At 48.9% G+C, this 12,248-nt stretch overlaps 2 protein-coding genes across 3 annotated transcripts in view; one reads left to right on the top strand and one right to left on the bottom strand.

Moving 5' to 3' along the window:
* The window catches only part of GNMT (glycine N-methyltransferase), a 52,074-nt gene that overhangs the window by 14,756 nt on the left and 25,070 nt on the right, over positions 1-12,248 (top strand). The window lies entirely within an intron of this gene.
* LOC130345549 (uncharacterized) lies at positions 5,372-10,462 on the bottom strand. The gene is made up of 2 exons (XM_056554495.1): positions 6,476-10,462; positions 5,372-6,431 (listed from the first exon to the last, which is right to left on the bottom strand). The coding sequence occupies exon 1, from the start codon at positions 8,115-8,117 to the stop codon at positions 6,567-6,569; it is 1,551 nt and encodes a 516-aa protein (XP_056410470.1). The 5' UTR covers positions 8,118-10,462; the 3' UTR covers positions 5,372-6,431; positions 6,476-6,566.

Here is a 12,248-nt window from a genome sequence, read left to right as displayed (position 1 = left end):
CGTTTCTCGGAAAGACGCCAGGAGCTTCGTCAGGAAAAGGATCTTGTTCGCACCAGGCCGTTTCCCTCCCAGGTTCCTCTCTTCCAACGTCCTTTGCAATCCGTTCCTGTTCCTCCTGCCGAGGAGGCTATGCAAGTGGATCGGTCTCGCCTGACCCAACAAGAGAGGACTCGCCGTAGGGATGAAAACCTGTGCCTATACTGTGCAAGCACCGAACATTTCCTAAAAGACTGTCCTATTCGTCCTCTGCATCTGAGAAATGCACCCACTCACCTAGTCAACGTAGGAGAGTCGTTGCTAGGAGTGAATTCTACCTCTCCACGATTGACTTAGCCTGTGCGGATTGCTATACCCGCTAATACTATTTCCTTCTCTGCTGTGGCCTTCTTGGACTCGGGTTCAGCAGGAGGTTTCATTGAAGCCTCCCTAGTAAACAGATTCAACATTCCAGTTACCCGTCTCGTCAAGCCTCTCTTCATTTCATCAGTCAATGGAGAGAGACTGTTCTGTACCGTGCGTTACCGCACTCAACCGCTACTCATGACTAGGAGTTCACCATCATGAACATATTGAATTTTTTGTGCTACCCAACTGCACTTCTGAAATTCATCTGGGCTTGCCCTGGCTCCAACGTCATTCGCCTAGCCTCGACTGGGTCACCGGGGACATTAAGAGCTGGGGATCTTCTTGCCACAAGCAATGTCTTCACCCAGTTTCTTCCTGCCAAGTCTCTGTGGCTACTCCTTTGCCAGGTCTTCTTAAGGCCTATCAGGACTTTTCAGACGTCTTTTGTAAAAAGCAGGCAGAGGTCTTGCCACCACATAGACCCTATGACTGTCCTATCGACCTGCTCCCTGGTACCACACCGCCCCGTGGTAGGATTTACCCACTTTCTGCCCCGGAAACTCTAGCTATGTCTTAGTACATACAAGAAAACCTCAAAAGAGGTTTTATCCGGAAATATTCTTCCCCGGCTGGAGCTGGATTTTTCTTTGTCGCTAAAAAAGATGGATCTCTCCGCCCTTGTATTGATTACCGCGGTCTCAATAAAATTACCGTAAAAAATCGCTATCCTCTGCCTCTTATCTCCGAACTCTTCGACCGACTGCGAGGTGCTAAGATTTTCACCAAACTAGATCTAAGGGGTGCATATAACCTCATCCGTATTCGAGCAGGTGATGAATGGAAGATCGCCTTCAATACCAGAGATGGTCACTTTGAATACCTTGTTATGCCATTTGGTCTATGCAACGCCTCAGCAGTCTTTCAGGACTTTGTTAATGAAATTTTTCGGGATATGCTGTACTCTTGTGTGGTAGTCTATCTTGACGACGTCCTCATTTTTTCCTCCAACTTAGAGGAACATCGCCTTCATGTTCGACAAGTGCTCCAGCGACTACGCCAAAATCAAATTTACGCCAAAATCGAGAAGTGTCTTTTCGAACGCAGCAGTCTTCCCTTCTTGGGTTACATTGTGTCCGGACAAGGTCTTCAAAAGGACCCTGTTAAACTTTCTGCGGTAATGGATTGGCCTCGTCCCACTGGCCTGCGTGCAATCCAAAGATTTCTCGGATTTGCAAATTACTACCGCCAATTCATTCCCCACTTCTCCACCATCGTTGCTTCTATTGTAGCACATACAAAGAAAAATGCTAATCCGAAATCCTGGCCGCCACAGGCGGAGGAAGCCTTTAACCACCTCAAAGCTGTCTTCTCCTCTGCTCCAGTCTTGTCCAGACCAGATCCTCCGAAGCCCTTCTTCCTCGAGGTTGACGCCTCCTCTGTTGGAGCCGGAGCTGTTCTCCTACAAAAATCCGCTAAAGGAAAAAATGTCACTTGCGGATTTTTCTCCAAAACCTTTTCACCTCCAGAAAAAAATGATTCCATCGCAGACCGTGAACTGTTGGCGATTAAGTTGGCCCTTGAGGAATGGAGACATCTTTTGGAAGGATCCCTTCACCCCATCACCATTTTTACAGATCACAAAAATTTGTCTTATCTCCAATCTGCCCAGCGGCTAAATCCTCGCCAGGCTAGGTGGTCGTTGTTTTTTTGCCGTTTCAACTTTCAGATCCATTTTTGTCCCGCTGACAAGAATGTCAGAGCTGATGCTCTATCTCATACTACCAATGCCTCTGAAGCCGAGACCCTTCCTCAGCACATCATTCCCCCTGAGTGCCTGATCTCTTCTGCTCCTGCTTCTCTGGTACCTGTCCCTCCAGGAAAGACTTATGTTCCTCCCCGTCTTCGCCTCCGGATCCTCAAATGGGGCCATTCCTCCCTTCTGGCTGGTCACGCTGGAATTAAAAAGACTTTAAAGTTACTATTTGCAGATGATATTCTCCTTTTTGTAACTAACCCACAAGAAAAAATACACCAGATCATGAAACTGTTTGATGTATTTGCCCCTTTATCGGGGTTGGAGATAAATTGGAGCAAATCTACTATGCTCCCCCTGGATGAAGATATGGGGGAGATGGTAGGAAGATTATCCGTGCTGAAGAAAACTCAATGTTTTCCTTATTTGGGAGTAAAAATAGCAGCCGCAAATGATAAGTTTGTGATTAATAATATACGCCCTCTATTAAATAGTTTAGAGAAGAGAGTAGAAGCATGGATTAAAATGCCCTTCTCGATGTCAGAAAGGATGGCGATAGTAAAAATGGTGGTCCTCCCACAGATCCTGTTCTTTCTTAGTGCCTCGCCAATGTGGATCGGTAAGGGGTGGTTCCGGAGGATTGAAGTGATACTGGGTAGACTTCTATGGGGAAGGAAAAGGGTTTGTTTGAAGTACAGCTATTTTATGGCCCCTGGAAAGAGGGGGGGGGGGGGGGGGGCTGGGGATGCCCAATTTTTTTGTTTATTTTTTGGGTGCGCAGTTAGCACGAGTCGTGAATTGGAGGGATTCTAGATATTTGGAAAATATTGTAGTGGATAAGAAGAAAGATAACATATATGAGGTGTTGGAATTAGATGATTACGATGAGAATGGTCCAAATAGCACGTTGTTATTGCACAAATTTAGAAGAGTATGGGAAAAATTAAAGGAAGAATTACATATAGAAAATAGTTTTGGGTTTACACCTTTGTGGGGTAAAAATAAACTTAAAGAACTTGTGGATTGTGAGTCAAGTTTTTGGTATAGTAAGGGTATAAAACGATTGGATCAAATATTTGATAAAGGACAACTTTTTTCTTTTAGTCACATAAAAAGGGTGTATAATATTAATGACAGTGATTGGCTGCATTATTGGCAGGTTAGCCATGCAGTCCATAACACGATAGATAAGGAGGTGTATGTAACACAGAAACACAATTTGATAGAAGCACTAATTCAAATAGAGCACTTTAAAAAAAAGGAATATCAATTTTGTATAAGAAACTAAATAATGTTATTGGAATAAGGGGGACTGATAGAATTAAGGAAAAATGGTCTCGGATAGTGGGTACGGTGTCAGAGGATGATTGGGATATTATGGCCCAAAATACAAGCAAGGTTTCTCGCAACATGGAACATAAGATTACACAATTTAAGATATTACACATGACCCACTATTCCGCGCTTCATTTATATAGGATAGGGGTGAAAACTACGTCACAGTGTGTCAAATGTGGTTTGGAAGAAGCGGATTATCTACATAGTTTTTGGTCGTGCGAGAAGATATCTGTCTTCTGGGAATCTATAATAAAAGAAGTAGAAACTAAAATCCCCGTGAAGATACTTCGTACGATAGAGTTTATACTGCTAGGAGCTATTGGTAATATGGGGAAATATGAGTGTCTGTTACATCGAATTCCGTTTTTTGCTAGATTGACATACTGAGGAATTGGATATCCCCGAAAGAACTGCAGGTAGAGGAATGGAAGGAAGGGTTAAAAACCATGAAAGATAAGGAGTTTAGGTGGATGAGGAGCAAGAAGGGTTGAAGAGAATGTAGAAAGATTTGGAATGCATGGTAGACTTAAACTTATTCTTATTTTAATAAAAAAGAATTTTTTTCTTTCTCTCCTTCCCTCTGGGCCTGAAGGTGGGAGTGGGGGGGGGGGGGGGGGGTGATAATAATGAATTGACTGGTGCTGCTATGTATATCTGAATTGTATACTGTAGTTTTGGAAATTTTACTATCACAATAAAGTGTTAAAAAAAAAAAAAGACTTTACAGTTGATTGCCAGACACTATTGGTGGTCCTCCTTGGAAAAGGATGTGACCGATTTCGTATGAGCCTGTACAATATGTGCACGTGACAAGATCCCTTGTCAGAAACCTTCAGGTCTTCTCCATCCGCTGCCGGTGCCTGAACAGCCTTGGTCCCACATAGCCATGGACTTCATCACTGATCTTCCTGTATCCCATGGCAAAACTGTCATCTGGGTGGTCGTTGATCGTTTTTCCAAAATGGCTCACTTTATTCCACTTCCAGGCCTTCCTTCTGCGCCACAGTTGGCGAAGCAATTTTTTCTGCAGATTTTTCGCCTTCATGGTCTTCCCACGCATATCGTCTCGGATAGAGGCGTTCAATTTGTGTCTAAATTTTGGAGAGCTCTCTGTAATCAATTAAAGATCAAATTAAATTTCTCGTCCTCCTACCACCCACAGTCCAATGGACAAGTGGAGAGAGTGAACCAGATCCTTGGTGACTATCTGCGACATTTTGTCTCCTCCCGCCAAGATGATTGGGTCGACCTGTTACCCTGGGCTGAATTCTCGTACAATTTCAAAAACTCTGAGTCATCCGCCAAGTCTCCTTTCTTTGTGGTGTACGGCCGTCACCCACTTCCCCCCCCTCCCCATCCCCACTTCTTCTGGAGTTCCTGCCATAGACGAATTGACCCGGGACTTCTCCTCTATCTGGAAGGAGACTAAAAAGTCGCTCTCACTGGCCTCTTCTCGCATGAAGAAACATGCAGATAAGAAGAGAAGAACTCCTCCTGTCTTTGCCCCTGGTGACAAAGTGTGGCTCTCTGCCAAATATATTCGGTTTCGTGTCCCTAGCTACAAGCTGGGTCCTCGTTACCTCGGGCCATTCAGAGTCAAAAGTCAAATTAACCCTGTCTCCTACAAGCTCCATCTTCCTCCTTCTCTTCGTATTCCTAACTCCTTTCATGTATCCCTTCTCAAACCTGTCACTGGGTCCTCTGACGTCTTCTCGGTAAAAGAAATCCTCGCCTCCAAAGTCGTGAGAGGTAAAAAAAAAAATTTCTTGTTGACTGGGAGAATTGTAGCCCTGAAGAGAGGTCTTGGGAGCCCGAGGACAATAGCCTTGACAAAGAACTCATCCATAGGTTCCTGGGCTCCAAAAAGAGGGGGGAGACCCAAGGGGGGGGTACTGTCACGCCGAGCGCTCCGGTTCCCGCTGCTTCCCCGGAGCGCTCGCGGCGTGCTTCTGGATGCAGCGCTCCGGTCGGCACCGCTGACCGCGAGCGCTGCTTCCATGTTCCCGGAGGGGACGCGATCCGAGGTGCGGGACGTGCCCACTCTCAGATCGCGCCCCGTGTCTCTCACCCACCACGTCCTCCTTCACTACCTTTCCGGTGCGCGCCGGCTCTATGAAATTTAAAGGGCCAGTGCACCACTAATTGGTGCCTGGCCCAATCAGTTCAATACATATAAAAACCCACTTCCCCTTCCTGTCCTTGCCGGATCTTGTTGCCCTAATTCCCTGAGAAAGCGTTTTGTGTATCCCAAGCCTGTGTATCCCAAGCCTGTGTATCCAGACCCTTGCTGTTGCCCCTGACTACGAACCATTGCTGCCTGCCCAGACCTTCTGCTACGTCCGACCTTGCTCTTGCCTTGTCCTTGTGTACCGCGCCTGACTCAGCTGTGAGTGAGGTTGAGTCGCTATCGGGTGGAAAGACCTGGGGGTTACCTGCCGCTGCAAGTCCATCCCGCTTTGCGGCGGGCTCTGGTGAAAACCAGTAACCCCTTAGATTCCATTCCCCTGGTACGGCCCACGCCATCACCTCACTGACACAGAGGATCCACCTCCAGTGTCCTCTCTGTATACCAGTCCGGACCCAGACATAAGCATGTATGTAAGCTAGTGCAAAACATCCAAAAATGTAACCCAAGCCCTGAAGCATCAGTAAGCCAAGTAGTTCCTGAAAGACACAGGAGCAGTCAGCAGTAGGCATCAGAAGTACCAGTTTCATAACCCCTTACATTGCACAATCAATTTTAAAATTTCAATTAAGCATGTATTTAGCTCGTGCTAAACATCCAAAAATTTAAGGCCCAAGCCCAAAAGCATCAGTGAGGCAAGTAGTTCCTGTAAGACACAGGATCAGTCAGGAGCAGGCATTCGCAGTACCCAAGAGTGTTTCATAACCCTAATTGATAACCCAAGAAGGTTTCATAACCATAATTGTGAAGTGTTGGTGTAGCAGCAAGGTCAATCTACTCCGAGGCATCTGGCATTGGTGGCTGGAAATCCTGGCTGATTCATCCCTGATTCATCTTTACAAAGGTCAGTCAGCCTTGGGGTGACTATGGCCCTAACCGCACCAAACACCCGCTCTGATGGCACACTACTGGCCTGGCAGGACAGCTCTTTCAGGGCAAACTCTGCTAGTTGCGGCCATAAATCAAGTATGACTTAGGCTGTTGGTATTGGAGCTGGTACTGCTCCTGCCACCCCTCCCCAGCAGCTATGACAGTGGAAGGTGAGCACAGAGGGCCCCCCGAGTCAGACCTGCGAGTGGATGGACCATGTCGCAGATAGGCATTAGCCAACTGACTACATAGGATCTCTCTGTAGTAAGTCAGTTTGACATCCCTCTCAGTGGGAGTAAAAAAGGCCCCCATTCTGTGACGGTAGCGAGGGTCCAACAAGGTGGAGAGCCAGAAGTCTTCCCGCTGACTAATTATGACAATTCGGGGGTCACTACGCAAGCAACTGAGCATGCATTGTGCCATTTGCACCAGTGACTCGGAGGGACTCCCTGCTTCCATCTCCACTGCATACTGCCACGGTGTGTCTGGGTCCTCTGTCTCGCCTTCCTCATAACCCTCTAGCTCCTCTAGCTGATCATGCTCCTCCTCTCCTGTCCGATGACTAGAAACACCGGCCATCTTATCAAACCTAAACTGTGCTCCACTCTGCCCCTCATCCTCCTCCTCCAGTTCAGCCCTCACAGGGCTGATGTAGCCGTGAGATGTAGGCGCAGCGTTTCCATTGCCATGACCAGCCATTGTTTCAATCATTTGTTGTAGGAAATGTAGGAGTGGAATTACGTTGTTCATCCCGTAATCCAGACGACTTACAAATAATGTGGCTTCCTCAAAGGGCCTCAGCAAACGGCAGGTGTCACGTATGAGCTGCCACTGGTTCACATTGAAGTTACACAGGGGAGTACTCCTATCTGCTTGGATCATCAAGAAATCAGTGATGGCTTTTCTTTGTTCGTATAGTCTGTCCAACATATGGAGGGTGGAATTCCAACATGTGGCAACGTCACAAATAAGACTATGTTGTGGGATATCTTTCTGACGCTGCAGCTCAAGGAGGGTGTGCTTTGCTGTGTACGAGTGGCTGAAATGCATGCACAGTTTCCTTGCCATTGTCAGGATGTCTTGCAAATGGGGTGAAGACTTCAGGAAGTGCTTGACAACCAGATTCAACACGTGTGCCATGCAGGGCACATGTTTCACACTTCCTTGTTGAAGCGCGGACACAATGTTGTTCCCGTTGTCGGTCACCATGGTTCCCATTTCCAGTTTTTGTGGAGTAAGCCATACTCCGATTTCTTGACAAATGAATTTTAGCAGTTCCTCCCCTGTGTCACTCCGTTCGCCAAGGCAAACCATGTGAAGAACAGTGTGACACCGCTGTGCCCTACACACATGGTACGATGAAGGGCCACTGAGATTTGTACGTGCAGTGGAGGCCAAGGACACGGTGGAGGATGAGGAGGCGGCGTCGCACACTGTAACAGGACCAACTGCCTGAGAGCGAGAGCATGGAGGAGAAAATGGTGTGACCTGTCCAAGTTGCTGTTGTGGCTGTGCAGGAACCACATTTATCCAGAGGGCTGTAAAAGACATGTATTGTCCCTGCCCGTAGTTACAGCTCCACACTTCGGCGCTGCCGTGCAGTTTTGAACACACCGACAGGCTCATGGACTGGCATATGAAGGGCTGGTACTGCCTTCTTCGCAAAGAAATGACTGCTTGGGACTCTCCACCTCGGCTCGGCACAAGCCATCAATTCTCTGAAAGGTGCAGAGTCCACCACTTGAAATGGGAGGGACTGCAGCACCAGCAACTTGGAAAGAAGGACATTCAGCTTCTGCTCCATTGGATGAGTGGGCGCATACTGTTGTCTCTTGGACATGGCTTCGCCTATGGATTGTTGGCGGAATGGCTGACTACAAGTAGGAGGAGCAGAAGCATTTGTAGAGACAGAAGGAGGGTATGACACACAGCTCCCTTCACCTGAGGTGGTGGACCCTTGCCTGGCTGAAGGAGGGAGTGGCGTGTCACTGGGTGATGCCGCAGGCTGGACCACCACATCTGAGCGACGGTTGTCCCAGGCCGCTTTATGGTGGCGCATCATATGTTGACGCAGGGCTGTGGTGCCAACTTTGCTACCCTGTCCACGCTTCACCTTCTGCCGACATATCTTGCATGTGGCTGTGTTAACTTCCTCCAGATGCTTGATGAAAAACTGCCAGACCGCTGAGTATCTGTTTGTACCACCAACAGTGCACAATAATTGCCTGCTACTGCCACCGTCTCCAGGAACCCCTGTTCCACTACCTCCCAGGAAGGTAGGCTGCCGCGAAGCAGGTGGCCTACCCCGGGCACGTTTGGCTCCTGAAATTCCACTTCTGCCACTATGCTGACTACCAACCATGCTACCATGCATCTGCTGCATCATGGGCAACCTGCAACTCTCTTCTGCTGCTGCTGATGAAGCCCCCTCTGCACCCGGCTCCCAAGTGTGATCGGCTTCATCATCATCGAGTTCTGTCTGCACGTCATTGATATCCTCCTCAGGTTCCTAAACAGTGTATGATTCAGGACCCAGAATGCTGGAAACGCCACCTCCCACGTCACCCTCCTCATCAATAATTGCCCGCCTAGCCTAGGAAGCGGCAGATGTCTCCTCCACTTCTTGACTGGGCAGTAGCTGCTGACTGTCATCTGCGTAAGATAATTCCTTAGGGGTGGGAACAGCATAGGACAGAGGCTATGGAAGGACAGGGACTGCTCCCGGGCCATGCCAACTGAGGGTTGTGTCTGAGGAACCCACCGACTGTTGACTGGGGGTATCAGATGTTACTTGTGATGAAGGGGATGACCGCGTCAACCAATCGACGACGACAGATGGGTTGTCGGCAGAGACATGACCGGTAGCTGATACCGGGAGCTCAGGCCTCTCTCTGGGACTCCTGCTGCCACTCGCCTATAGTCTGCTGCGACCTCTGCCTGATAAATTTAGGCTTCTGCCACTACTCTGAGCACGTCCTGGCACTTCTTTGCCTGGCATACTTAGGGCGTATACAAGGGGAGTAAAATACGCTTCACTACACGCCTTTCACTGTATGTGGGTTTGTTGCAGATTAACAGGTTCAAAAAAGTACACTACTTAGATGTAGCTATGTGGTATGCACATATAACAGAAAAAAAGGCTCTATAGTACACTTGGAAAACGTATTTTCGTAAAACACCAACCGGTGATTACTTTTGCCTGGACTTTCCCAGTATCTAGACTTGTTACAGATATAAAATAGTAGACTGCTTTGATGTAGGTATGCGGCATGCACTTATGAGGGCAGAAAAATGCGCTACAATGAGCCTAAAAACTCTGTAAGTTTTGTAAAACACTTTTGGCTGTCCTTTCACAGCTTGTAGGCCCTTGACAGCTTAACAGGTACAAAATGGTACACTACTTAGATGTACATATCTGTTATGCACTTAGGAGGGCAGAAAAATGTGCTACAATACGCCAAAAAATTCTGTATTTTTGTAAAACACCAGCCGGTGAGTACTGTTGCTTGGACTTTCACAATATGTAGGCCCTTGACAGATTAAAAGGTAAAAAATAGTCCACTACTTAGATGTAGGTATGCAGTATGCACGATTGACTACAAAAAAATGCTCTACAATACGCAAAAAAACTCAGTATTTTTGTTAAACACCAGCTGGTGAGTACTGTTGCTTGGACTTTCACAGATTAACAGGTACAAAATGGTACACTAATTAGATGTACGTATGCGGTATGCACTGATGAGGACAGAAAAATGCACTACAATACACGAAAAAAACTCTGTATTTTTGTAAAACACCAGCAGGTGATTACTTTTGCCAGGACTTTCCCTGTATCTAGACGTGTTACAGTAGACTGCTTTGATGTAGGCATGTGGTATGCACGTATGAGGGCAGACAAATGCAATACAGTCCGCTGAAAAAACATATTTTTGTGCAGCAGCAGGACACAACAGTGCAGCACCACTGTTACGCCGAGCGATCCGGGTCCCCGCTCCTCCCCGGAGCGCTCGCAGCGTTCTCTCATTCGCAGCGCCCCGGTCAGACCTGCTGACCGGGTGCGCTGCGATATTACTCCCAGCCGGGATGCGATTCGCGATGCGGGACGCGCCCACTCGCGATGCGCATCTCGGCTCCCGTACCTGACCCGTTCCCCGTCTGTGTTGTCCCGGCGCGCGCGGCCCCGCTCCTTAGGGCGCGCGCGCGCCGGGTCTCTGCCATTTAAAGGGCCGCTGCGCCACTGATTGGCGCAGCAGGCCTAATCAGTATTCTCACCTGTGCACTCCCTATTTATACATCACTTCCCCTGCACTCCCTTGCCAGATCTTGTTGCAATTGTGCCAGTGAAAGCGTTCCCTTGTGTGTTCCTAGCCTGTGTTCCAGACCTCCTGCCGTTGCCCCTGACTACGATCCTTGCTGCCTGCCCTGACCTTCTGCTACGTCCGACCTTGCTCTTGTCTACTCCCTTGTACCGCGCCTATCTTCAGCAGTCAGAGAGGTTGAGCCGTTGCTGGTGGATACGACCTGGTTGCTACTGCCGCTGCAAGACCATCCCGCTTTGCGGCGGGCTCTGGTGAATACCAGTAGCAACTTGGAACCGGTCCACCAACACGGTCCACGCCAATCCCTCTCTGGCACAGAGGATCCACCTCCAGCCAGCCGAATCGTGACAACCACAATAAAAATAATACAGGGATTAAACCCTAAATGGCACTCTGTCACAGAGTGTTAAGAATGGTGTGAACTGGGTTTTATACCGTCTACAGACTATTATAAGCAGCAGATGATTTCTTGTGGAAAAAATACACAGAATTGCGCTGAAAAATCTTTCCTGCCTCCTGTGATACGGTTCATGAAGTTCAGGCCGCTTGTTGATATGTATGAGGCAACGAAAAGCGATCTGCCCCTCTGATAAAATGATGAATGAAGTGACTAGGAGGTTTATTGTTACGCCGAGCGCTCCGGGTCCCCGCTCCTCCCCGGAGCGCTCGCTTCACTCCCTCCGCTGCAGCGCTCCGGTCACGTCCTCTGACCCGGGGCGCTGCGATCCTGCTGCCAGCCGGGATGCGATTCGCGATGCGGGTAGCGCCCGCTCGCGATGCGCACCCCGGCTCCCCTACCTGACTCGCTCCCCGTCTGTTCTGTCCCGGCGCGCGCGGCCCCGCTCCCTAGGGCGCGCGCGCGCCGGGTCTCTGCGATTTAAAGGGCCACTGCGCCGCTGATTGGCGCAGTGGTTCCAATTAGGGTTTTCACCTGTGCACTTCCCTATATTACCTCACTTCCCTTGCACTCCCTTGCCGGATCTTGTTGCCTTAGTGCCAGTGAAAGCGTTCCTTGTGTGTTCCTTGCCTGTGTTTCCAGACCTTCTGCCGTTGCCCCTGACTACGATCCTTGCTGCCTGCCCCGACCTTCTGCTACGTCCGACCTTGCTTCTGCCTACTCCCTTGTACCGCGCCTATCTTCAGCAGCCAGAGAGGTGAGCCGTTGCTAGTGGATACGACCTGGTCACTACCGCCGCAGCAAGACCATCCCGCTTTGCGGCGGGCTCTGGTGAAAACCAGTAGTGGCTTAGAACCGGTCCACTAGCACGGTCCACGCCAATCCCTCTCTGGCACAGAGGGTCCACTACCTGCCAGCCGGCATCGTGACATTTATGGCGTAAAAATCCTTCTCAGTGAGAACAAGCAAAGTACTGAACTGCTCTCTGTCCACAACGCTGATGTAAATAGTTGGCAGTGGAACGCTGCGGTATGATCAATT

The sequence above is a fragment of the Hyla sarda genome, unplaced genomic scaffold (genome assembly GCF_029499605.1).
Source record: "Hyla sarda isolate aHylSar1 unplaced genomic scaffold, aHylSar1.hap1 scaffold_753, whole genome shotgun sequence".
NCBI classification, from domain to species: Eukaryota; Metazoa; Chordata; class Amphibia; order Anura; family Hylidae; genus Hyla; species Hyla sarda.
This window is presented reverse-complemented; position numbering and strand designations above follow the sequence as displayed.